General features: G+C 41.9%; 1 protein-coding gene across 1 annotated transcript in view; it reads left to right on the top strand.

The window, feature by feature from the left end:
- Nucleotides 1-1,093: 1,093 nt before the first annotated feature.
- Nucleotides 1,094-27,020, top strand: part of LOC126263638 (GDP-fucose protein O-fucosyltransferase 1) — a 130,977-nt gene continuing 105,050 nt past the window's right edge. The window contains exons 1-3 of the mRNA XM_049960730.1: nucleotides 1,094-1,278; nucleotides 1,368-1,483; nucleotides 2,007-2,130. Of these exons, the coding sequence (XP_049816687.1) occupies nucleotides 1,158-1,278; nucleotides 1,368-1,483; nucleotides 2,007-2,130 (361 nt within the window). The 5' untranslated portion in view covers nucleotides 1,094-1,157. The remainder of the gene's footprint in view (nucleotides 1,279-1,367; nucleotides 1,484-2,006; nucleotides 2,131-27,020) is intronic.

A 27,020-nucleotide genomic window follows, 5' to 3' on the forward strand; every position in this document is an offset into this window, starting at 1 on the left:
TTTGAGGAATTTATGAATGATGAGATGATCATTTGAAAAGTGTGAGTATTTAGTATCATAGTGTTGCGTTTAATATTGTACATATAAAATAATGTCCGAAAATTTAGACACTAAGTACTGTACATCATGAGAAAAACAGTTTAATAACGTGTTCAACATAAACCTGTGCTAGCGAGTGAGGCAGTGCAATGGTTAGCAAACTGGACTCGTATTCGGGAAGATGACGGTTCAAATCCCCTTCCGCCCATCCTGATTTAGGTTTTCCATGATTTCCTTAAATCGCTTCAGACGAATGCCAGGGTGGTTCCTTGAAAGGGCAAGGCCGACTTCCTTCCGTATTCCTATGGGATCGGCGACCTGGCTGTTTGGTCCCCTCCTCCCAAAACAACCAATCAATCATAAACCTATGCTGGTAAAATTAGTGTTAAAAATTTTGTAACTATGTATATTACAAGCCAAAAACTGACATGACGATATATGATCAGAAGATATGTAAAATGTATGATCTGAGACGAATGCAAATACAATACAATACAATAATCCATTGGCCTATCTCAGGTGGCGTTAGTAGAACAATATGTTGTTGATTAAGACGCAGCATAACTTTAGTTTTCTCACTGATATTCTGTCATATCCAGAGGAGCTGGTACTTTTTAAGTATCTGATGATTTTTCATAATTTCATTAGATGTTGCAGATTTGAAGTGCGGTGTTATCGTCGTGGAATGTTGGGAAAAATAAAGTAATTTTATGCTTCTAGTGGAGACTGAGTGTTCTGTGTACGATTTTCCTTGTGGATGTATTGCTGAGCCCCTTTGATGTCGTCAAACATGGCAATAAAAAGAGTTATCAACAGTTGACGAAGTATCGTTCGAAATTATTTTCGAATGAATGAAACTAATTTTTAAATCCTCCTGAAATTTATTTATTTATTTCTTCTTTGTAAAAATGTCAAATACACTTATAGTTGAAGACAAAATTGTGGCATGCATCTGCAAGTTTTCAATGCCCCGTGGAAACTTGAATCCAATCATGAATCATGACAGCCACAGATAAAAACATACAACAAAAACACGCTTTACCAGAGATGTACATTGGTCAGTAGCGGTTGCTTAGCAACTGCGTCTGCTTACAGTAATAAAGATTTGGGTGGACTGCATGTGCATTATGTTTATAAGAAAGTGTGTATCTTCCTTCGTTTTCGCGATTCTTAGCTTTGTTTCAGCGTTTGCTGTCGAGATCGACGAAAATGGGTACATTCTTTATTGTCCGTGCATGGGTAAGAAGAAAACCGCTGTTGCTATGCTACCAGAAATGTTACTATACTGCAAAGATGATTATACTTACGTTAAATAATATGATTTTCAGGTAGATTCGGCAACCAGGCTGACCACTTCTTAGGAGCTTTAGGTTTTGCGAAAGGTCTGAATAGGACTCTTGCACTACCACCATGGGTTGAATACCGGTACGGAGCACCGCGGTCGGTGAGTGCATGAAAAAGGGTAAAGCTCCCTATGCTGATTAATTATGTATACCCCTTGCACTAATAATTGCCCGCGCATTTCAGCAATGTATGACTGCAACCAAATTCACACATACTCACCAAACAAGAAAAATGTAGCCTTAAGACACCTTGTTGACAATACATATGCGTTCGTATTTCAGCAATGTATGAATGCAACCAAATTCACACATACTCAACAAACAAGAAAAATGTAACTTTATGACACCATATAGACAATACATATGCGTTCGTATTATACGATTTATAATACAATGCCCTCTCATTATGAACCTACCTGGATGGAAAGCGGCCTTTTTTTCTATTAGTGTGATTAAGAACTGTGGGCCTGATTTAAGTTTTGGAATTTTGTAGTAACTATACTCTGTCCAAGCTACCAATTTAATCGCAGTTATTATTTAGTTGATTTGCTATCAAAGTTATTCGTGTAATGAGAACTGCCAACAGATGTTACACAATGAAAAACATGTAAAAAAATTTTACAGATACAGGTTCCATTTGACACATACTTTGAAGTGGAGCCTCTGCGCAAATATCACAGAGTTATAACCATGGAAGAATTTATGGACAAACTTGCACCTAAGATCTGGCCTCCAGAGAAGAGAACAGGTTTGTTTTAAGTGGAAATTCCAGAAAACATTCAACCCTTGACCTGTAGTAGCATCAGATTTCTTTAGTGGTAGACAGTCAAATTGTAACTGTCATAAAGTTGTCAGTATGGTTTGGGAGCTGTTGCACCCATTTTACAGTTTTCTAGATACAGTGCATGCATGGCACTTACAAATGAGCATTCAGCTGTGTTCTTGAATGTTCAAATTATTGTTTGGAAAATAGTTTACTAATAACCACCAAATATCACACTTATAATAATTTGTACTATTGGATGTTATAATATTTATGTTAATAGATCCAGGTTTTGAATTCTCTCTCTCTCTCTCTCTCTCTCTCTCTCTCTCTCTCTCCCCTTCTGCTTTTAAGAGAAATAAGAAGTGAGTCAGCAGTTGAAGGAAGTAGTCATGTTCACTGTAGTGAACAATGCACCCCATCAGTATTCTCTGGAGTGTACTGTTGTGACATAGGGTTTCTTTTTGTATGTTTTAGTTGTAGATATCCGTTAATATTAATTGAAAGGCATAAGCTGGATAAAATAATGGATATGTCACAACTTAAGCAATGTTTATGGTACCTGCTGATGTGCAGCTGACATGAGGCCTAATTTTGTTATGAGTTAATGAAGCCACACATCTGTTTTCTGCTGTATACACTGTTACTTGCCATATGGTATTAGCTTCAACCACAGATTATTTGTAAATATGGTCAACTGAAGCTTTCTGTACCTAGCGTCTGCTTTGACCTGTGACTTGACTGTGTCATGTTGTATATCATGGCATTCCAGCATATTTGAAATGGATCATGTTTGGAGAGGTTGTGTGGAGTATGCAGTAGTGTGCTGTATTGTGGGGCGTTGGGTGTTTGTTTCTAATTAGGCTATTTGTAAGTGCTGTTAGTGAGTCATTGAACTTTTGGTAGAAGAGTTTGTAACAGTTTGCTAGTGAGTTGTTTTGATTTTGGCAGTTATGGAAATAGATAAATTGTCGGGTGTGGAATTGTTAATGTGTTGTGTATATGGTTGGAGATTTAATTTGTGTTTTGTTTTTCATTATTTATGATGTAACAAAGTTAACAAGTAGGTTCAAGCATGCCACAGTGGGGGATGAAATATTGACTGTGATTAAATACCTACAGTTGTTTGAGGTAACTGCAGAATATGTGATGTGTTAAGTTTGTGGAGAAGGTACAAGACTGACGAAAGTTGCTGCATCTCGGACCACAGACCAGTACATGCAGCATCGTATCTGGAGGGTTCATGATTTGAGAATTGTGGGCTGGCCATTTGAGACTGTGTTGATGACACATTATTTCTCTTATTGCTAGAGTTGTTGGCCTACTTTGGTTAGCAATGATATTTTTTTGCTTTTATTTCTTTATTGTAGTATGTGTTGTGTTTGTCACCTCTCTCAGTGTTTATTGATATGCAAAATTCTGAGTTGCACTGTGGTTCAGAATCCACTTTAAACCGTAGGTCACCCTATAACTGGTGGGGTAAACCTGTTCAAAAGTTTTGAGGAAAGCGTAGGTGTACCACCTCCAACTTGACCATGCCAAATAAGAACTGTAGTGTGTAAAACAAACTTTGGCTTGACAACAACTTTATTTTATTTTTTGTGTGTGGTATGTGTGTTTATTTGCATAATCGAGTGTTTCTTCTTTATTGAAACTGGTGTTAGTGCAATTTGTTTTATGAATTTTTGGTTTGTGTTAGTAGTTGTTGGTAATGTTGGATTTTGATTGGTAGGTATCACAGAATTTTTTTTACCTTCATTGGTGCAAAGATAAGTTTTGATCTTAGTTATATGCGCAGGTTTTGATTTATTATACTGTGGACTTTGCTTTAGCTGTAAAGGTCAAATTGAAATACCAGGTACCAGTTTTACCCCCATTAAAAAAAAAAAAAAAAAAAAAAAATGGCTTTATTAACTGCTGAGGATGTAATTTGCTTGATTTTTGTGTTAGTATTTGTTTTAGTATCTTTTCTTTGACAGGTTTGTTGAATATTTAGTTAGACCCCACCCAAAAGCCCCAATTCTTGTGAGTGTCCTGTTAGTTTTATGTTATTTCAACAATTAAATATGTTTTGTTTTATTTGTGCATATCCATGTATGCAGTGGTTGAAAATATAGTCACCATATTTTATATGCTTGAAATAAGGGTGTCCACCATGTTGATGATGTCACAGTCAGTCGACAAGTTGTACCACAATCTTGAGTTGTGCCCATAGATTGCATAGCTTTCTTTGGGAGTGAATTACGAACATAAAACTGTATATCTACACTTTTAAAACTTAAGATTTCAGCCTGGAATGTAGACTGATAATCGTCTCAAATTGCACATACTGTAGCTACAAAGAAGTCTCAGGAGCAACAGTAAACATATCTGACAGAGTAACTCTGACTGTTTGTATGATCTGAATTCCATATAGGTTGGTTTTGTGTACTACTCTAAAAGTCAGAGTCCTAAAGGAGGATTGTTACTGAGGACAGCAACATCTTTCTGGTAACTCACAGTGCCAGCTGTCATTCAGTGTCCTATTTTGCCTGTGGCAGCTTCTATTTGTGTAACTGTGGCAACAGTAGAGTTCACCAAGAGAAGTGCCCCCTGTAAGTGCTGTATATTCTGTACCGAGGCTTGGAAGAGAACTGTTTGCTTTGTCAGGTGATATCACATTTTTTCCTCTTCATTTGGAACAAGCAAGCAAAAATGCTCTGCCTTGTCTGAGAAGGTAATAAGGCACCAATTGGAGACTGGCGTTTCATTTTCTGGCTGATGCAGTGCTAGTCAAGGATTTCTATGATTGGTTTACAATTTGGCATGGTGTAAGTGTCTTCCAGATAGAGTGTTCATGCCAGATTGTAGTATGAGGGCTATTCCGAAAGTAAGGTCCGATAGGTCGCGAAATGGAAACCACGGTAAAAATCAAAAATGTTTTATTTGCAACAGTTAGATACACCTTGCAGCTACTTATCTCCATAGTCGCCGACCCGACTTAGACGTGTATCGTAGCGTTGTACCAACTTTCCCATACCCTCGCTATAGAAGGCAGCCGCCAGTGCTCTCCGCCAATTCTCTACGCTGGCCTACGGCTCGTTGTCTTGTGCCGAAATGTTGTCTTCATAACCAGCGGTTCATGTGACCTGAGCTGAAACTCAGAGGGAGACAATTACGGGCTGTATTGTGGGTAATCTCACATTTCCATTTGAAAACGATGCAGGAGCATCTTCATTGCCCCTGCAGAATGCGGCTGAGAATTGTCTTGAAGACGAAACAGCACGACAGTTATGTAATGTTAGCTGCATAGCTTCAGGGGAAATTTCTCACCAGGCCCCCGTACTTGGCGGCAGACACTATTTTCTAGACATCTTTACGCACTCACTGCGAGCTCAGAAATGAGAAGAGCGACGTGATGCTAACTGGGGTTATACTAGAGACACTACCCAACACATCTGTGCAAAGCTTTATCGGATTTTCATAGTCGTTTCCATTTCGTGACTGATCGGACCTTACTTTCGGAATAGCCCTCGTAGATAAGCCGTTTTCTTGGTGGTTCCTTCTCCCATGATTCTCACTGCAGTGTTTGGTTTCAATGCCACATGAAGTTTTCAAAATCCGTCTAAACCAGCTGTGACCCGTTGCTCTTAAGCAACATACTTTCTAAACTTCCGCCTGTAAAGTGCATCTACTGAATTGAATGAAGGCCTTTGCATGATAGGCTGCTGGGGATATTGAAAGAACAGCAGAACACTAAGTAGGAGCTCCAGAAATCTGTTTACTTTGACTGGTGTTGCGCGAAACGAAAAACAGAAAGGAACTGTATTTTTCTTGTGTAGGACTGTGTTCAAGGTTTACAGCATTTCTGTTGACATTTTGCACCTTGTAGTGTGCTTAAATAAGTTGAAAATATAACGTAGTTGGATGGATAAAAAATCTACTCACCAAGAGGTGGCAGGAGAACACACACATATAAAAGGTATTAAAGTTTGCAAGCTTTTGGAACCAGTGGCTCCTTCTTGTGGTAGAAGGGTTGAAAAGGAAGGAGGAGAGGTGAAGGAAAGGCCTAGTGAGGCTTAGGAAAAGGGTAAAGTTCAGAAAAGTCACCCAGAACCCCAGTCAGGGGAGACTTTAATGGACAGGATGAGAAGAGAAGATTGATTGATGGTGACTGCGCCGAACAAGATTTAAAAACCTGAGACTTAAAGATGGAAGATAAGGTAATATGCAAGACAGAGATTACTTCCAAAATGTTGTGCTCGAGTTAATAAGATTGAAAAGCTACATACATTGAATGTGATAGAGGTGTGCTGCAAAAAACAGACAGGTCATAAAATGAAAAATGTAGAAAACAGGAATAGTTACTGTGAAGAAATGCAGAGACCAAAGAAATTAACATAAATTAAGGCCAGGTTAGTGACAATAACTAAGGACATGTAGTGCCAGTTCCTGCCTGCAGAGTTCTGAGAAACTGGTCTCTGGGGTAAGTATAGAGATGGTAATCTTAACTGAGAACTTGTAGATAGTCATGCCAACGTAAAAGGCTGAACAGTGCTCACATAATAGCTGGTATACGACATGTCATTTCACAGTTGGCTCTCCCTTTGATAGAACATGTTTTGCCAGTTACAGAGCTGGTATAAATGGGGGTAGGCGAGTGCATGGGGCAAGTCTTAAAGTGGGGGTTGGCCCTATGCAAGCACTGTAAGTAACAAATCATATAATAGCAATAGCCACCTGTGAAATGTCGTACACCAGGTGTTGTGTAATCACTGTTCAGCCTTTTACATCCACATGACTGCCACCAGTTTATCAGTTAGGATGAATGGGCATAGGCACATGTTGTATATTGGCATCTGAAAAAAAAAGATTTAATTATCATGCTAAGAAAGTTAAGCTGCGACAATGAAACAAGGTGATGGCACTAGTCCTTTCTGCCCAGTCACACTTCAGTGTGATATCTTTTTCAAAATGTTGCAGGACCTTGGTTCTAGAAGGCTGCTGTTTGACTGTACAGGAAACTTATCGCCTCATCATTGTTTTATAATTGCGTACCAAGCAAGGGAGGAGAGGTCACTCGTTGCCCCGACAGGAGAATACAGGGAGTGAGGCAAAATTTTATATCCCAAAGAAGAGGCATGTTTGTGACTGTCCTGTGCATAATGAACTGCCGGCCGGGGTGGCAGAACGGTTCTAGGTGCCTCAATCTGGAACCATGTGACCGCTATGGTCACAGGTTCGAATCCTGCCTTGGGCATGGATGTGTGTGATGTCCTTAGGTTAGTTAGGTTTAAGTAGTTCTAAGCTCTAGGGGACTGATGACCTCAGATGTTAAGTCCCATAGTGCTCAGAGCCATTTGAACCATAATGAACAGAGACATTGTCGTGGAGGAAAACCACCTACTTTTCTTCATGCAATGTGCATCTTGATAGGTTCCCGTAACCTCATCAGGAGATTTCAGTGGTATGCACTTGTTTGTTTGTCTCTTATGATTATACTCTGTTAGCACCATACCGTAACACTCCAGAAAAAAGAAAAACACTTATCACCTTTTCTGTTGTAGACTGGATCTTTGCCTTCTTTGATGGTCATGACTCTCCACATCTCCACTACTTGCTTTGCTGCTTTCTCAGTGTGATATTGATACACTCAGGCAGCTAAAAAAGTCGACTGTACTGGTTCAGCTGGAACATCTCCACTGGCGCTTTGGTTTAGCACACTTTCTATTTGGTGTGAGAAACAACGGAACACAGCAGGTGGTGACCTTTATCATGTTTAAAATGTTGTGCAAGATGTTGGAAACTGATCCATAACTAAGGTTCCCTTTATTTTTTGCTGTCACTTGAGTTGTGATATGCCCATTTTTGAGCGCCAGCTCCACAAGACTTTTCTTGCAGCTTTCAGTTCTTCTCTGAGATATGGGTGCATCTTTGTTCTTCATCATACAGACTAGTTTGACCACACTAGAGACATCTGCACTACGTAACCACTGTCATATGATGGTTCATTATCGCCGTACACACCTGACAACTCAGCATGGATTGTTGCAGTGTTTTTCCCCCTCAAATTCAAAAAATGAATTACCACACAATATTTCATTTTATCATTGGGCTGTGCCATTTTGCTTTGGCTCCACCAGTGGTGTGCTACAGTACTGTGATGTGTAGATTCCTGTGCACAGACATGCATCTGCAAACAGGTAAAAAGTAGTTACATAACTTTATTTTTTCGAGTTGATGATTAAGATGCTATGACTTCCCTTGTAGACTTCAAGGTCAGCAATGAGTAGCATGGACACTTGTTTCAAAGTTGGTTATAGCTATTGGATAACAATATTGGTCCAGTAAAGCTTGATATGTGTGTTGAGAAAGTAGACTGGGCTTGGTTAGCTGGCAATATTGTAATCTGCCTCTTCTCTGTGACAGTTCATATTTATGTCGATGTATTAGGGCTAGGTTGAATCAATGAAGGGACACATGTAAGCATTGTGCCTTCTGAATTGAGACAAAGTTGAGTGCTGTTTCTCTTGACTTGCCTCACTGCAGTTCTACTAATTTCCAGTTGCAGGCAGCCATGAAATGCACAGTAATCCTGTGCTGGCTGGCTCTTACCACAGTCCAAACAAATGCTTACACTCGCTGCAAGGGAAAGGTACTTGAGAATGAAAGTACATCATTGTTTAAGTGGAGTGAAAATATAAGTAACTGAATAGACAAAAAATCTACATGCCAACTGTCAACAGGAGGACACACAAATAAAAGGTATTGCAGTTTGCTAGTTTTCAGAGCCAGTGGTTCTTTCTTCTGGCAGAAGGGTTGAAGAGGGAGGAAGAGGGTTGAGGGGAAAAGGAATGCTGAGTTTTAGGGAAAGGGATTTTTTTTTTTGGTCATCAGTCTACTGACTGGTTTGATGCGGCCCGCCACGAATTCCTTTCCTGTGCTAACCTCTTCATCTCAGAGTAGCACTTGCAACCTACGTCCTCAATTATTTGCTTGACGTATTCCAATCTCTGTCTTCCTCTACAGTTTTTGCCCTCTACAGCTCCCTCTAGTACCATGGAAGTCATTCCCTCATGTCTTAGCAGATGTCCTATCATCCTGTCCCTTCTCCTTATCAGTGTTTTCCACATATTCCTTTCCTCTCCGATTCTGCGTAGAACCTCCTCATTCCTTACCTTATCAGTCCACCTAATTTTCAACATTCGTCTATAGCACCACATCTCAAATGCTTCGATTCTCTTCTGTTCCGGGAAAGGGATAGAGTTTGGAAAAGTCACTCAGAAGCCCAGGTCAGGGAGACTTACCAGATGGGATGAGAAGGAAAGACTCATCAGATTTGAAAACACGATAGCATAAAAGTGAAAGATAGGGTAACATGCAAGACGGAGATTACTGCTAAAACATGTGCACGATTTAATAAAAGTGAAAAGCTGAATGCATTGTATGTGATAGAGATGGGTGGGGGATGACAAAAAATAGACATGTCAGAAAATGAAAGATGTAGAAAACTAAAAGGGAGTGAAGAAAGGGTGGTCTCTGTGAAGAAATTAATGTAAATGTGGTGAGAACCTAGGAAATGTACCACCAGTTCCCACCTGTAAAGTTATGAGAAACTGGTGTCTGGGGGAAGAGTCCAGATGGCACATGTGATGGAATAGGCACCAAGGTCACAATTGTCATATTGCAAACTATGCTCTGCAACAGAATATTGAGTTTTGTCAGTATACACTTCCTGCCTATGCCCACTCATCCTAATTGATAACTTTGTGGTAGTCATGCTAATTTAAAAGGCCAAACAGTATTTGATGGTATATGTTTTACTAGTTGCAAGGCTGGTGTAGGTGGTAGAAGGAGGGTGCATAAGGCAAGCCTAGCAGCGGGGACAGTCACAGGGGTAGGAGCCATAGGGTAGGAAGATGTGTGCAGAAGGAGCATGGGGTCTGCCAAAGATATTGCAGAGATTGGGAGGGTGACGAAAAGCTATTCTAGATGTGTTGGGCAAAATTTTGGACAGAATGAACCTCATTTCTGGGCATGATTTTGGGAAGTCATTGCCTTGTCAAAGTAGCTGATAATTCCATTCAAGACCAGGATAATACTGAATGAAAAGTAGTGTACTCGTAAGTTTTTGAGGGATCAGCAATACCAAGATTAGATGTAGTGGCCCAGGAAATCTGTTTTTGAACTAAGCTTGTGGGGTAATTATGTCTCATTGAAGGCTGGGGTGAGAGTGTCTACAGCTGAACAGATATGTTTGCCTCAAATGCCAAAACTGTATGGGAAGGAACATTTGACATGGAAAGGTTGACAACTGTCAAAATGTAAAACACACCTGTGTGTGTGTGTGTGTGTGTGTGTGTGTGTGTGTGTGTGTGTGTCGTTTACTCACCCCACTTTAATACTGATTTTATTTCATTTTCGTTTTTCACTATAGAGCCTACTTATTCAGTTTGCACTTTCTCACTATACTTCATCTATTTAGTCTTTTTATGATGTTTCCCATGAATTTATACCCAATTGTATGTATTTTTATGTGTTATTTATCCTTCGTTATGGACCCTTGCACCATCCATCTGCACCAATACAAAGAGCTTCCCTATCCGTTGACAAAACCCAGCACTGCATACTATTCCTGCATTGTTACCTCGCTCATGTAATCTCCTCAGATAGCCTGACCATCAGATTGCCCACCTCTGCTTGCAACCCATTCTTCTCCAATTATCTATCTGTTCAAATTCTATCAGCCCATAGCCCTTACCAACCTATTCCTGTAAATCAATATAAATCAAGCCCAACCCACCTCGTACTACCTCCTCTCTGCCTTTAAAATGCTTCTGCTCTGCAATCCTAATTCCTGCATCCCATCTCTCAGATTAAAACCTTTGCCATCCAGGAACTACAGCGGCACACACAATGACCCCTCAAAAAACTGTCCAATTTGTTCATCTCATACTTTTGCCTTGGACTATGGTTATTCACCACCACTACAAGAACCTCCACGAAACCCCCTCAAAACCCTTCATTGCCACCAAACCTGGCTTTGCAGACATACTGCATTTACCACACCCTCAGAAACTCTTTCCTTCCACCCTGCAGGACCCAGAGCTTAAACAGATCCAACACACAGTTATAAATACTTTTGCACCACTAACCCTAGCAATCAGAGTCAATCCAGAATCAATATTGAGCTCCGCCTGACTCAGTTTACTCCTCCATCTGACTGTGATCTACTCCCACAGAATCCAATCATCCCTTGTTAACTTTCCAGAATTTCCTAACTTTGAACCTTGCCTCACAGTCATTCCCCAAATTCCTCACCATGGAAATGAACCTGACATCCACAGATTGAGTTGCAATCCACCACATACGAGGGGAGACCCAAAAATGACCGGAATTTCTTTCTAGAAAGCATATACTTTATTGTTTTCAAATGCAACCTTAATCTCCTTCGAAGTACTCTCCATTAGCATTAATACACTTGTCCAAACATTCATTCCAGTGTTCGAAGCACCTTTTAAATTCCTCCTCTTTGATACCTGCTAGCACTTTCATGACATTGCGTTTTACATCTTCCACATCCACAAAACGCTTCCCTCTCAAGTCTTTGGAATAGGAAGAAGTCTGAGGTGCTAAATCCGGTGAATAGGGTGCTTGGGTCAAGGTAGTCGTCTTTGTTGAGGACAAAAACTGGCGAATGCTGAGCCGTGTGCGCAGGAGCATTATCGTGATGCAGGAACCACATGCCAGAATCCCACAAAGCCGGACATTTTCGCGACAAACTTCTGCGAAGCTATTTCATAACCTCCAAATAGAATTGTTGGTTTACTGTCTGGTTTTCAGGGACAAATTCAGAGTATACAATCCCTTTGATGTCAAAAAAACAGATCAACGTAGTTTTCACATTCGATTTCATTTGTCGAGCTTTTTTTGGTCGAGGTGAGCCAGGTGACTTCCATTGTGATGACTGTTGTTTACTTTATGGATCGTACCCATAGCACCATGACTCATCACTTGTAATGATTTTGTTGAAAAAAATGTAGATCATCTTTGAATGCGTCCTTCATTTTGAGACAGGCTTGAACGCGACGATCCCTTTGATCTCCGGTAAGAAGCTTCGGCACGAATTTTGCTGCCACTCTTCGCATCCCCAAATCGATGGTCAAGATGCGCTGAATTGAGCTCCAGGACAACCCGGACAAGTTCTTGAGTTGGTCGATTGTCCTGCGTCGATCTTCACTGGTGAGATCATGGATTTTGTCGATGTAGTCTTCGCTTCGATCAGTTGCAGGTCGACCAGAACAAGGCTGATCTTCAACCACCATTTCTCCCTTTTTAAACTAAGAAAACCATTCATACACTTGTGTTTTATTAAGAGCATGGTCATTGTAAGCTGTCTGAATCATCGCAACAGTTTCTGCTGCTGCGTTCTTGCCAAGCAACTTGACTGCTGCACATTGTTTGTAAGAACTAGCCATTTCCTATTGTCACGTCTGCACTGTACGCACACTCAAAGAACTGCCAAAGAAGCCACACTTCTCACTGTTGGGTGACACCGCATGGCAGAATGACTCAGCAGAGCTCTGGGGGCGCAACCTGCTACAATGTGCAGCATTACGATTCCGGTTACTTTTGGGTCCCCCCTCGTAAAAACAGACCCCGACCTTATGATCACTCCTGGCAATAATGGTTTCCTACTGTGGTTATGGACCAAGGATTACCTGGTGGACGTACCCTCCCAGTGTTCACACATCCACATACAAGTTCTGCCACAGTGACATCCTTCCAGAAGCCCAGCATTATCTCAAGTCTCTCCTCACTCGAATTCTCAGGTCCATGTCAGACAACCCTCTCCCCCCCCCCCCCAAGTCACTCTCCCTCCCCCCTCCCCCCTCCCACTCTCCCCCTCTCCACACTCTCCCCCCACCACCTCTCCTTATCCTCTCCACCCCCCCACACTCATATGTTCGACATGCTTCCCAAAGTACATAAATCCAGCCAAGCAGATACCCTAATGTGGCCAGTTACTGTGCTCTCACATAGAATCTCTGTCCTTGTGGGCCAAACCCATCAGCCAGCTATCCATAAACTGCCTTCCTATATAAAAGGCATCAATCATTCCCTCCACCTACTCTCCACAGTTCCACCCAGGGCCCTGCTCATCAATGTTGATGCCACTCCTACACTAACATCCCAAATGCTCATGATCTTGTCACTATTAAACACTACCTTTCCCAATGCCTGACTTACGCCAAGCCTACAACTTCCTTCATGGTTAGCGTGACCAACTATAGACTCGCCCACAGTTACTTTTCCTTTGAAGGCATCACCTACATCCAGATATGTGATACAACATTGGGTGCATGGCATCATCCTATGCCCACATATTCGTGGTCCATCTAGAGGAATTCCTCCTAACCACCCAGAATCCCTAATCTTTCATCTGGTTAAGAGTAATTGATGACATTGTCATGATGTGGACTGAGTGAGAGTACACTCTACCCACATTCCTCCAGAACCTCATCTTACTCATTCACTTCACCTGGCCCTCTTCAGCCCAACAAGCCACCTTGCTTGATGTTGTTTTCCACCTGAAGGATGGCTGCTTCAGTATGTCTGCCATGTCAAACCTACCAGCCATCAATAAATATCTCCACTTTGATGGCTGCCATCCACTCAACACCAAGAAGTCCCTTCCATACTGCTTAACTACCTATGGTTGTTTGTTGCATCTGTAGTGATGAACAGTCCATCTCCAAATATGCCACATATCTCACTGAGGTTTTCATAGATTGAAATAACCTTATTCAGAAACAGATCTCCCATGCTTTTTCTCGTAGTCACCTACCATCCCCTACATACCCACTGTCCAGCCACAGAGGAGCACTCCACTCCAGACTGAAGAATATTCTCTGTGAATGTTTCAACTGCATCATTGTGTTCTGGAATGAGGATATCCTCCTTGTCTCACCCATCCCTCACACAATGATATTCCTCTGCCCACTAAACCTTCACAATATCCTCTTCTGTCCATACTCCACCCTGCTCGCAACCCCTTGTCTCATCACTCATATTCCTGTGATAGGCCTAGTGCTGGCCCAAGCCCTTACATTCTCTCACTACCACCTACTACAGTCCTGTCACAGCCATCTCCTAACCGAACAAAGGCAGGGCCATCTATTGAAGCCGTCATGTGATCTACAAACTTAGATGTAATCTACAAACTTAGCTGCAACCCCTGTGCACAGTCTACATCGACATAACTACTAAGAAGCTGTCTGTCTGCATGAATGGTCACCACAAAACTGTGGCCAAGAGACAGCTGGACCACCCAGTTGCTGAAAATGCCATCAAACATGATGTGCTTCACCTTAAGGACTTTTTGCAGCCTCTGGTATCTTGATTCTTCCCACCAACACCAGGGAACTCTTCTTTGTTCCCATGAAACCCCTGGCCTCGGCCTTTTCTAGTCCATGTTCTCCATCTGCCTATCCCCATACCTACTCCCACTCCACTACTGCACATGCCTTCTATCCTGTTAAAGCACACACATATTCCTTTCTCCTTTTCTATTTCTCTGCTCTTCCCTTCTGTCCTCAATCAGCCCGCAGCACAGCTGCACCCACATACAGCGCGAATGTCTTTTCCCCTACCATTACTCTGTTATCCTTCACCCTCCCTGCTCCACAGATGTTCTGTATCCCGACTACCTACCCAGCTGAATTGCTGCTCACCTCAGACGCAATTGCATTCAGACCTTAATGCCTGGAGGTGAAAATGAGCATGTGTGCGCAAGTTGTGCTTGGGTGTGTTTTCTACTTCTGATGAATGATGTAGTCTAAAAGCTAAATATTTCTGGCATTCCCTTTTATTGTGCCTGTCTGACTCAGTGCTGCCTCTGTTTGGTATGTGATGAGTAGCAAATAAGTAAATAAAAGGTTGACGAAATCATCTTCACTATAAACAAAAACAAAAAAAGAACATTCAGACAGTTAGTAATTATATATTTATGAGCACTAAAGCCTAAGTTCCTGCAGAGCAACCACAGATTTTTGAAACTGGTCATTTATAGATTCCCTTTGCTGTATGCACTGAAACAAACTCCACCGAACTACCAAGACTAGGATGTGTGTAAACGATGACTCCAGATTGCCACATCAGGGATGGCAGATTGTCTTCCTACATGAGAACCAATGTACCTAGTTACATATTGTCTTTTGCTGATGAGCATTTAGTTCTGTGCTGCAACTGTGATCAGTAGTGCTTTGACCACCATTTCCACACATGCTGTTTACCCTCCTCAAAGAGTGGCCATCATGGCAACTTGGATGATGACTCTGAAAGCAAGACTCTGGCTCTGTTATCAGGTATTCACTGATAAGAAAAAGCTTGCAGTAGGACGTATAACTCAGCTGGGCTATCTGAAAGTTGTGTAATGTGTTGGGAATTTAATTCTTTATATGTCAGCACTTGGTCTCCCACAATTCTTTTTAAATGTGCCTTGATAGATTTTATACTTGCTTCTCCCAGCCCACCAAAATGCAGGTCAGGAGGCAGGATAAAATACCACAATATCGTTATTTTGTGATGCTTAGTTCTGAATTAGTGTTGCATGGAACTGAGTGCTGAACAGCTTGTGCAGCTCACACAGCTCATTCCGTACTACCACTAATGTTTTCTCACTGTTGCTGAACATGTTTGTGCAAATGGCTTGTCATAAAATGAATCTTTGGAAGAGCAGCAATGAAAGCTTGGGAGGGTACCAGTGACCAGCTCAATGTGTACAGCCTTTGTTGCCACACATACAAACAAGGCAAAGTAGACTTTTGTCCTACTTCAGCTCCTCTTTCTTCTGTCCCTGACACATAGTCGCCCTCCATATTCAACCTCACAGCTACAGAAATGGCGATATTTGCTCTGCACAAACCAGAGGAACTTGCTCAATGAGCTGGGTCGCAGTGGTTGTCTTTAGGTTATAGTAAGGCAGGCACATGTGAATTACTTTCATAATTATAGGTCTTCCATGGGGTATCCAGAACCTTTTTCTGAGGTTTGCTAAAGGAATAGATATTGTGTGTTCAACAACCAATTATGCTCACCCATGACAATTTAGTTAAATGATGTTTAGGCAGAAGAATCTTCTGATTGTAAGAAGCTTTTGACTCATCCAACCTGATGCCCATCCTTAACAACTGTTCTTCAACCAGAATGGAATTAAATGAGTTAAGTTTGCTTTCCTAGGGAAAGGTGTAACCGCTTCCTGCTTTCTATCATATCCATAACTGGCTTGTTTCCACAGGAATCTGCAAGGGGGCACAAGAAGACGCATTTGTCTCCTTTTAAAATCTAAGTACAAGGTTTTTCATTCATTAAAAAATTCCCACACATTCCTATCAAAGGTTATCGGTGACTCTGAACTGCAATTTTATTATTGCTGGGACCCACAGGAGCTACTGTGACTCTATCACTGTATATCTTGGATTTTTTGGTTGTAACCCTGTTCATTGGAAATTAAGCCAATTCCTAGAGGCAGTGTCATTTTTGGCACTGTTCTGCAGTTGACAGCAATATACATGTCAGTCATCCATTCCCAGTTCCCATGAGGACACCCCTCCCTTTGCTACACAATGGAATCACAATACTGGTTTACTGCCTGTAGTAGGCTGTGATGAACACAGCCATGCCATACTGTAGGTGTGTACATTATACTTAATAATGGGAGCTAAATATATCATCAGAAAAAAATTCAGTCCTAGTTTATTATTGCCACTGGCCAATTTTAGGGCAGTTTTGGGAAATTTCCTTGATACAACCAGTCAGATGGTGGCACTGGGTTACATCTTTAACAACTCACCCAAAAAATGTAGCTTTCAAAACAGATTTTATTCAGTTTTGGTTATGCTAGTCAACACTGAAAATAGGAAGCATGGGGCTAAAGCAATAAATCCATCAACATGGTCAGATGTGAAGTTTTGTAAACAAAGTGTTAAAGATGTCATAAAAGTTAAATAAATGATTTTTTATAAGATTATTCCCTTTTTCTCCATTTCGTGGAAGATTAAAGTGCCACTTTTTAATTGTTTTTGTTCATAGGCAACAGGGTTTTCTCAGTAAGTCTGAATTTTTATATTTCAGATTATTAATTTTAGTGTCTGCCTAATAATATTGGAAAACAATTTCTTGTGAGGATTTTCTATGTACATAATTGTCACCTTAGTACAGCAACTGGATAGGATAACTTACAATTGCTGTCACTGAAAGAAAGATGTTTGAAAATATCTCAGAATTTTAAAGCTTCTATATATACAAAGTGTTCAGAAATAATTCTTATCTGATGTGATTAGTTATTTTGAAAAGACCACTACATTTAGATTTGTTCTGTTTTTTCCTATTGAAATCGATTTCTTTTTATTAAAATATGAGATAGCTACTTCTTCACTGTTCAGATGGTGAGTTATCTACTTGTTCGTTCCAAAATCAACTAACTGCAAACTATTGTAAAACCTATTTTACGTGCAATGAAATACATAGTAATGTTGAAAAATGCCAGAATTGTTAAAATATGGCTTACCATTGCAGGGAGCGATTTGAAACAGTGATACAAACAGTTTGCTATCTCAGAGCTTTTTCGTTTTCCTCCTCTGTTTCTTGTCACGTGTAACAGTCTCCCTGCTTTATTTCCCATCATACAAGGTAAATATAAAATATTTCAATCCCTGTTTATAAAACAAGGCATTGATGGTACAGAAAGCTGGCTGAAACCTGTAATTGTTGCAGTGAGATTTTTGGGGAAAATTTAAGTGTACATTTCGAGTATAGGCTAATGGGAAGCAGAGGTGGTGTACTTGTCACAGTAGACAAGAAACACAAATCCCCACAGATAGAAAATGAAGCTGTCTCCACCATGTTTGGGTAAGGCTCAGTGTCAGTTGTGAAAATTATGGTTTCATTAATGGTGGGTGTCACAAGACATCCTGTGAGACATTATTGAACAACTTCACTAAACATTACCTAGAACATATAGTTCAGAACCCCACACACGATGGAAATATGTTGGATCTAACGGCAAAAAGTAGACCGACCTCTTTCAGGCTATCCGCATTGAAACTGGTATCAGTGACCATAACACGGTTGTCGCAACAGTGATTACCAAAGAAAAAAGGACAAATAAAACAAGCAGAAATAGATATATGTTCAGTAAACTAGATAAAAAAGCAGTAGTGTCGTATCTCAATGAAGAACTTGAAAATTTTGTTTCAGGACAGGAGCATGTACAGGAACTATGGCTCAAGTTTAAAAGAATAGTCAACCATGTACTGGATAGATAGGCAACAAGTAGAACAGTTCATAATAGGAGAGGCACTCCACAGAATAATCACGGTAAAGAAACTTCTGAAGAAGCACACTACTGTATAATAGGCGTAAAACAAAATGTGGTCTATAGATAGAGAGATCCTGAATGAAACACATTTCACTGTCAAGTGAGTAATGCATGAAGGCTACCGTAGCAGAATATTGTCAGATGATCTTTCACAAAACCCAAAGAAATTATGGTCGTGTATAAAGACTGTTAATTGCACCAATTTAGTATACAGTCTCTCGTGAATGAGACAGGAATAGAAACTGAGGGTAGCGAATCAAAAGCTGAAATGCTTAACTCTGTTTCCAAATGTTACTTTACAAAGGAAAACCCAGGAGAATTGCTCCAGTTTAATCCTCGTATCATTGAAAAGATGAGTGAAATGTGTGTTAGTGACGGTGGTATTCAGAAGCATCTAAAATTGGTAAAATTGAACAAAGCTCCAGTGCCCAATGGAATCCCTGTCAGGTTCTATACTGAATTTGCAGCTGACTTAGCCCCTACTCTAATTATAATCTATTGCAGCTCTCTCAAACAAAAGACCTTGTTCAGTAATTGGAAGAAAGCACAGGTCACACCCGTTTACTAGAAAGGTAGTAGAAGTGACCCACACAACTCCCGTCCATTATCCTTGACATTGATTTGTTGTAGAATCTTAAAACATATTCTGAGCCAACCATCATGGATTCCAAAAACATTTGTAACTTTACCCTGTTTACCTGTGCCAATAGGCCACTGTCATCACACATCTGTCAAATCTGGGTGAAAAGTTTTTGTCTGAAGTAGCCTATTTCAAATTATATAGTCTACAGGAGGTTCACAGTTCAAATAATTTAACAGCACTTTGATGTTGAATTACCTACAGTTTATGACCAGATAGTCTCATACATTATAATTTACACACAGATAAATGGTAAGTCACATACTACTCTCCATTGAATCCTATAATTTGATTGTTACAGTGCAGTAGCCCAACATAGATGTACCGAGTAGTAACTTAATGCATGGCAAGTAAATCATTTGTCAATTACATTCATGCTAAATAGACTGTCATATCGAACTGAAAACGATGTTCACAGTAAGTATATTTGGAAATTACACAGTTCACAATCTTATCGTATTGTCACAGTTAGCATTATTGAAGATCAACACAGTTAATGAAACTGATTAAGAGTTCACAGTCAGTCATTGACAAACAGTCACACTATACGATCTCAGGCACGGAATTTAGATAAAACTCTGCATCTTTTACAACTAGTGATTTGTGGTAACTCGTCTGTGTATATTATGCAATAATTTTGGGCACAGATCTTGCTGATGATATAACCTCCTGCAGACTGACTGAAATGGCTCACAGCAGACTCTCCTTTGTAAGACTACAATAATTAGCAGTACATTCAACTATTGTTGTTTGTTTTCTTTTTACAGGTTACAATTAAGATTTGTATTTCTGAATAACCAATTAGTGGAATAAGATTTTTTTACTGAGGACTTTTAGATAAAACAATAATTCCTATATGCTGTCTAGTTTGCCAGAATAGCTTCACAGTCTGAACACAGGGATTGTATTACATGTATTATTTTATGTACTTGTGTAGCTGTAACCTATAAATGTAAAATATATTGTAAACTTTTGTATTTCTCTTAAAAAGGAGAAAAAAATTTCTTTTTGTAAACCTTGACATGTCTCGTGCACATCAAATCAAATGATTTGAAAATCGTACATAATGAGATGAATAAATCACATATCACAGTAAGGGATTCTACTTCAGTAACAGTGTTTTAGATAAGAATGCTAATTACTGTGAAACTAAGTGAGTGCAAAAGTTGCTAACATATTTCAAGCATTAGCTGTATAGACACTTCACTTATCGATATATACTTTTGGCCTACTTTATCTGAAAGTTAGCAGTTGGGTACTTGTTTACATAGGAACAATGATAACGAAGTTTTATATTGCTGAAATTTTGCAATTAGCACATTTTCTAGGTAATCTAGTTATACTTCAAAGTTCCAGTTTATTAAAAGAATGTAATCAATAATAAGTTGGCTAAGCACTTAGTTAATATTCAATATATTGGGTACTGTGCACATCCCATAAAAATAACACTATTGAAGATATTAAAAAAAAAATGGGGGGAAGAAAAAGCAGAACAGCTGGAAAGAATCAGTCTGCTTTGTCACCCATTGATCATGTTAAATCCAACTCTCACTTTTCTCACATGACATACCGAAAGCTTCAGATCAAGGCAGTCAGGTAAATGCAGTATTTCCTGATTTCAGAAAAGCATTTAACTCAGTATCACATCTATACTTACTGTCAAAACCATGATCATGTGTGGCATCAAGGGAAATTTGTGACTGGAAAAAGATAGATTGCTTCTTACTATAAAAATAACATGTTAAGTTGCAGATGTACACAACTAGAAGACACACATTAGCTTTTGCCCACAGCCTTTGTCGAAAACGAAAAATACGCACACACTCATTCACATAAGCAGACACTCCTTATGCAAGACATCCATCTCCAGCAGCTCGTACCGGAATGCATTTCAGTCTGAGCTGCCAGAGATGGATATCATGTGTGCATGAGTTGAGCTTTTGTGTGTGTGTGTGGGGGGGGGTGTCTGATGAAGACTGTGGCTGAAAGCTAATGTGCAAGTGTCTTTTAGCTGTATCTGTCTGCAACTTAATGTATCATGTTTACAATAAATACTGGTAGCAATTTGTTGTTTCCTTACAGTGTTAATATTCCAACCTGGAGTTCCCACTTTTTGAAATTTGTGACTGGTCTTGAGGACTTTTTTGGTGGGGGGTATGCAGCATTTTATCTGGGATGGAGAGTCATTGCCAGATGTAGAAACAACTTCAGATGTGCCCCAATTAAGTGTGTCGGGACCCTTGCTGTTCATGTTGTGTATTAATAGCCTTGCGGACAATATTAATTGTAACCTCAGACTTTTTGCAGATGACACAGTTATCTGTAGTGAAGTACTGCCTGAAAAAAGCTGCATAAATATGCAGTCAGGTCTAGGATTTCAAAATGGTGCAAAAATTAGCAGCTTGCTGGAAATGTTCAGAAACGTAAAATTGTGCACTTGAGAAAATGAAAAAAAATGTAGTATCCTGTGACTATAATACTGGTGAGTTAGTTGGAATTGGCCAACTCCTGCAAATACCTCGGTGTAACTCTTTGTAGGGATATGAAATGGGATGATCACATAGGTCCTGTTGTGGATAAAGCGGGTGGTAGACTTCGGTTCATTTGTAGAATGTTGGGGAAATGCAATGAGTCTGCAATGAAGATTGTTTACAAATCACTCTTGCAACACATTCTAGAATATTCCTAACATGTGTGGGACCTGTATCAAATAGGACCAACTGGGGATATTGAATATACAGAGAAGGGCAGCACAAATGGTCACAGGTTTCCAGAATGAGATTTTCACTCTGCAGCGGAGTATGCGCTGATATGAAACTTCCTGGCAGATTAAAACTGTGTGCCGGACCGAGACTCGAACTCAGGACCTTTGCCTACTGGCAGAAGTAAAGCTGTGAGGACGAGGTGTGAGTGGTGCTTGGGCAGCTCAGTTGGTAGAGCACTTGCCCGCAAAAGGCAAAGGTCCCGAGTTCGAGTCTCGGTCCGGCACACAGTTTTAATCTGCCAGGAAGTTTCGGTCACAGGTTTGTTTGACCTGCAGGAGAGTATCACAAGATGTTGAAAGATCTGAACTGGTAGACTCTTGAATATAGATGGAAATTATGCTTAAAAAAGTTTTCTAATAAAGTTTAAATGATTACTCGAGGAATATAGTACAACCCACTAAGTATTGCTCGAGTAAGGATCATGAGGACAAGATTAGAATAAAGTGAGTGACACACACACACACACACACACACACACACACACACACACACACACACACAAACACGCGCACAAGGCATTCAATCAGTCATTCTTCCCATGTTCAATATGTGAATGGAACAGGAAGAAACCTAAAACTCATACAGCAGGACGTACCCTCTGCCATGCACTTTGCAGAGTATAGATGTGGATATAGATCAGGTGGTGCCAACAAGACCTGCTGGATATCGAAGTTGCAACTCACAAAAGTGCCATCTGTTTTTTGTGCTTTGCCCTTGTCTTGTTTCTTGTCTCTAACCCTGTCTTTTGTTAAAAGGTGACCACTACAATTAGGTTTTAGTTCATCTTTATTGAACCCAGCAGTACTGTAGGCTATGTTAGACAATGTTGGTCCTTTTTTTTTCAATAATGAAAATTGAGATTTTAGGAATCTGAAAATATTTTTCTGTAAATATGGGTTTTAGTGGTTTCAAGGGCATTTTCTGTATACACAGATTTGTACAGGGAGTACATGAGTGTAATATTAAGTGACGGGCTTAGGAATTTTCTTCTTGTTCCAGAGTGACAACAATGGGATTCAACAATTGCAAAACTTTGGATGTGATCCCTTGCACTATCCAAAAGTTCTGGCGAATTGATTTTTTTTTTACATGGTGGTCCCTTTTGTCTTCTTCATTTGTGTTTTCAGATGTTCTGTTCATTGCTATATCCCCAAAACACTTTACAGATTCCAAGTGTCTTCAAAAACCGTTTAAAGACACGGATTCATTTTGTTATCTTATTGGCAACTAGAAAATAACAATCTAGTTTCTTGTTGAATTCCCCCCAGGGGCTCAGCATTCATTTGCTGAGTACGGGCTTGGCGACCCCGGGGTCCTGAGCTGGGGACTGGTCCGCGCCGCCAGTCTCCTGTCCCCGTAACCCCCGGACATGCTTCAGCGACCACCGTATGGCGCGGCGGTGGAATGTTGTGTGCTGTGGGGAATGGTAATCTTGGCTTGACCGCCTGGATTGCGAGGAAGGCCAACCTCTATAAAAACCCCTCAATCTTACGGTGTGCTCCGCGCCTATGAGATGCATGGCTGTTGGGGTGGAACAGTCGCAAGCGGGCAACCTCTGGGGCACCTGCCGCACCCCAGTTGTATACGGCTTACTCAGGCACGCGGGGCTCTGTCTGAGCGGACCTTTAGTTCCCTAGCTGCTCGTGGGACCGCAATGGACCCTTCGACCTCTACATTTCCCCCTACCAGTGGATTGGGTGGGCCACTGGTAGGAAAACACACCCCATCGAAAAAGCGACTTCGTGCTGCGAGTCCTTCAGCTCCTGGTGTTGCTAGCGATTTATCAGACTGTTGTAACAGAACACATGCTGATAATCAGAATGTGTTTTTGATTATTAAACGGAAGGAGGGTAGCTTTGAGAGGGTTTCTCCTTTTACATCCACAAAGGTCTTGAGGGAATTGCAGGTACATTGAAATCTGTTAAGCGACTGCGCAACGGTACTCTGTTAGTTGAAACTTCTAGTTCCCGTCAAGTTGCTTCTCTTCGGAAAGCAACCTGTCTCTGAGAGTACGCTATCGAGACCGAGCTCCACTCCACTTTGAATTATAGTAAGGGTGTTGTGACATGTAGGGACTTGGTGGATATCTCCACAGACGAGTTAAAATCTGAGTGGGCTGACGACGGTATTGTTGACGTGCAGCATATTATGAAACGAGTCGATGGGGATCTCGTCAAATCCGACTCGTTTATTCTCACATTCAGTTGCCCGAGACTCCCAGAGCATGTTAAAGCGGGGTTCTTACGTTTGCCAGTACGACCATATTTCCCCAACCTAATGCGCTGTTTTAAATGTCAGCGCTTTGAGCATACTACGTTGGGGTGCAATGGGATAGCCACTTGTGATAAATGTGGTCAGCCTGCTCATGAAGGAGCCGATTGTTCATCGCCTGTGAAGTGCGTGAATTGCTCTAGGAGTCACCCTGTCTGGAGCTGGGTCTGCCCCATCTATCTCGACGAACAGAAGATCCAGGAGATCAAAACATCTAAGCGCATCCCCTATGGTGAGGCCAAGAAGCTCTTTAAGGCTATGCAACCTCCTGTGTTTACGACATCTTTCGCTTCCGCTCTGAAAAAAACGGTACAAATGGCCACTGTTGCTACGCAAACTGAGGTTGCTAGTGTTAGCACTAATACCTGCGTTTGCCAGTGCACTTGTGCTGCTGCGGTTGTTTTGAAACCTGCGGCTCTCCCCGCAATGTCGGACAAGGCCGTGGTTGCTGACATTGGGGTACTTCCTGCCTCTTCCCATATGGCGCCTTCTGCCCAGGCAAGTACAGCTCCACCTGCTGACAGGGCTCTGCATTCCAAGCCCCGCAAGACAAAGACGCCGAAGGTGAAGGTTTTGCCACCTGAGGAGACTGGTCGGGGTCGGTCCGGTGACGAGGCCATCGTACTGTCTGACATCTCCCGTGGGTCGTCATCGGAGCTGATGGACATTGATGTCGACCGGGGGCGATCTTCTCGCCCCAGGAATAAATCTCCGGCCAGTACGGGCTCTCCTCCAAAACACAGAGGCAGGGTGAAAGTTCAGCCACCCTGATCACTGGCTCCCATATTACAGTGGAACCTGAATGGGTTCAGGATGCATGTAGCCGAATTACAACTCCTTGTACGAGAGTGCCCTTTGTGCTTATGTCTTCAAGAGACACATTTTCGGGCCACTGATGCTCCTTCTTTACGGGGCTATACCGTATATCGGAAAGATGATCTGACAGGAGAAAGGGCAAAGGGTGGTGTTGCGGTTTTTGTCCGTGACATGCACCCCTCATCTGAGCTCCCTCTCGTTACAGACTTGCAAGCAGTTGCAGTTGACCTTCTTGTGGGTCGGAGGCTCACAGTCTGTTCACTTTACTTACCACCTCAGGATGCGATAGACTCTGAGGCTCTCACAGACCTTATTAGCCAACTCCCCCACCCATTTTTTCTTCTGGGGGACTTCAATGCTCATAATCTCTTATGGGGCTCTTCGACTACTTGCCCCAGGGGTCGCATTCTGGAAAGCCTCATGATGTCTGAAGAACTGTGCATCCTCAACTCTGGTGCTACCACTCTGTACTGCTTCTGGGTCGTCATCAGCTATTGACCTTTCCTTTTGCTCTCCAGCACTCGCGGATTCTGCTCTGTGGGAGGTTGCTGCTGACCTCCATTCTAGTGACCACTTCCCCCTTTGTATTCGCCTCCTGGATGAGGCTATGGCATTACCAGTGCCGCCCCAGTGGCACCTCTGCCGAGCTGACTGGACACTTTTCAGCCAACTGGCTGTTTTGGAACACCGTGCCAGCGTCCACGAATGGGAAGACCATGTTACAGCCGTGATTTCCCATGCTGCTGAATTGTCAATCCCATGGTCATCCGGTCATCCCAAGAGGCGTCCTGTCCCTTGGTGGACCACTGAGTGCCGCTCAGCCATCCGAGCCCGCCGTGCAGCTCTGCGCCGCTTCAAGTGCCGTCCCTCAGCTGACAATCTTGCAGCCTTTCGGGTGGCAAGGGCCAAAGCGCGGCGAGTGATTAAAGAGAGTAAACGACGGTCATGGCAATCGTTCTTGAACTCCATCTCCCGCTCCACTAGTTCTACGAAAGTATGGGAAGCCATCAGGAGGATTTCCAGGAAACTCGGCCAGCTACCTGTCACGGCATTGCTGCATCAGGGAAGTCTTCTCACGGCGCCGAGAGACATTGCCCAGACACTGGCTATGCATTTTGCGGCATCTACCGCCACTATTAACTGTGATCCAGATTTCTGCCGCTACCGCAGTGCCATCGAGAGGGGTCACTTGGACTTCCGGTCTCCAAATTCTGAACCCTACAACTGCCCCTTCACAATGTGGGAACTGGATTCGGCGCTGTCTGTGGCTCATGATACTGCGCCTGGTCATGATAAAATCCGGTACAGCATGCTGCAGCACTTGTTACTGCCTTCCAAGGAAGTTCTCCTGAATTGTTTTAATATGATATGGTTATCCGGCACGTACCCTGACTCGTGGAGGGAGGCGATTTTGATTCCCCTCCTCAAACCGGGGAAGGACCGAACGCATCCCAGTAGTTATCATAGTATTGCTTTGACGAGCTGTGTCGGGAAGACGTTGGAATGCATGGTCAACTGTCACCTGGGTTGGCTGCTCGAGACCAGGCAGCTCCTTAGCCCCTCTCAGTGTGGCTTTCGGAGATGTCGTTCCACTATCGACAACTTGACCCTGCTTGAGGCGGCCATGCAGCAGGCCTTCCAACCAGCATTGTCTAGGTGTATTCTTTGATATTAATAAGGCGTATGACACTACTTGGCGCCGCCTTATCCTCAATCAACTCCATCAGTGGGGCTTTCGTGGCCGTCTCCCCATCTTCATTCGGTCCTTTCTTTCCCACCGCCTCTTTCGATATCGGGTTGGTACTGTGCTTTCTGATTTGTACGTGCAGGAGAATGGTGTTCGTCAGGGAAGTGTTTTAAGTGTCACCCTCTTTGCCGTCGCCATTAACAGTATCGCATCCACAATCCGGAGTCCTGCCCAATGCTCCTTGTTTGTGGACGATTTTGCTGTTTTCTGTTCTTCCTCTAGTCTTGTCACTGCTAGTCGGCAGTTGCAGCTTACGATAAAGCGATTAGAGGCATG

Source organism: Schistocerca nitens, chromosome 6 (assembly GCF_023898315.1).
Source record: "Schistocerca nitens isolate TAMUIC-IGC-003100 chromosome 6, iqSchNite1.1, whole genome shotgun sequence".
Taxonomy (NCBI): domain Eukaryota; kingdom Metazoa; phylum Arthropoda; class Insecta; order Orthoptera; family Acrididae; genus Schistocerca; species Schistocerca nitens.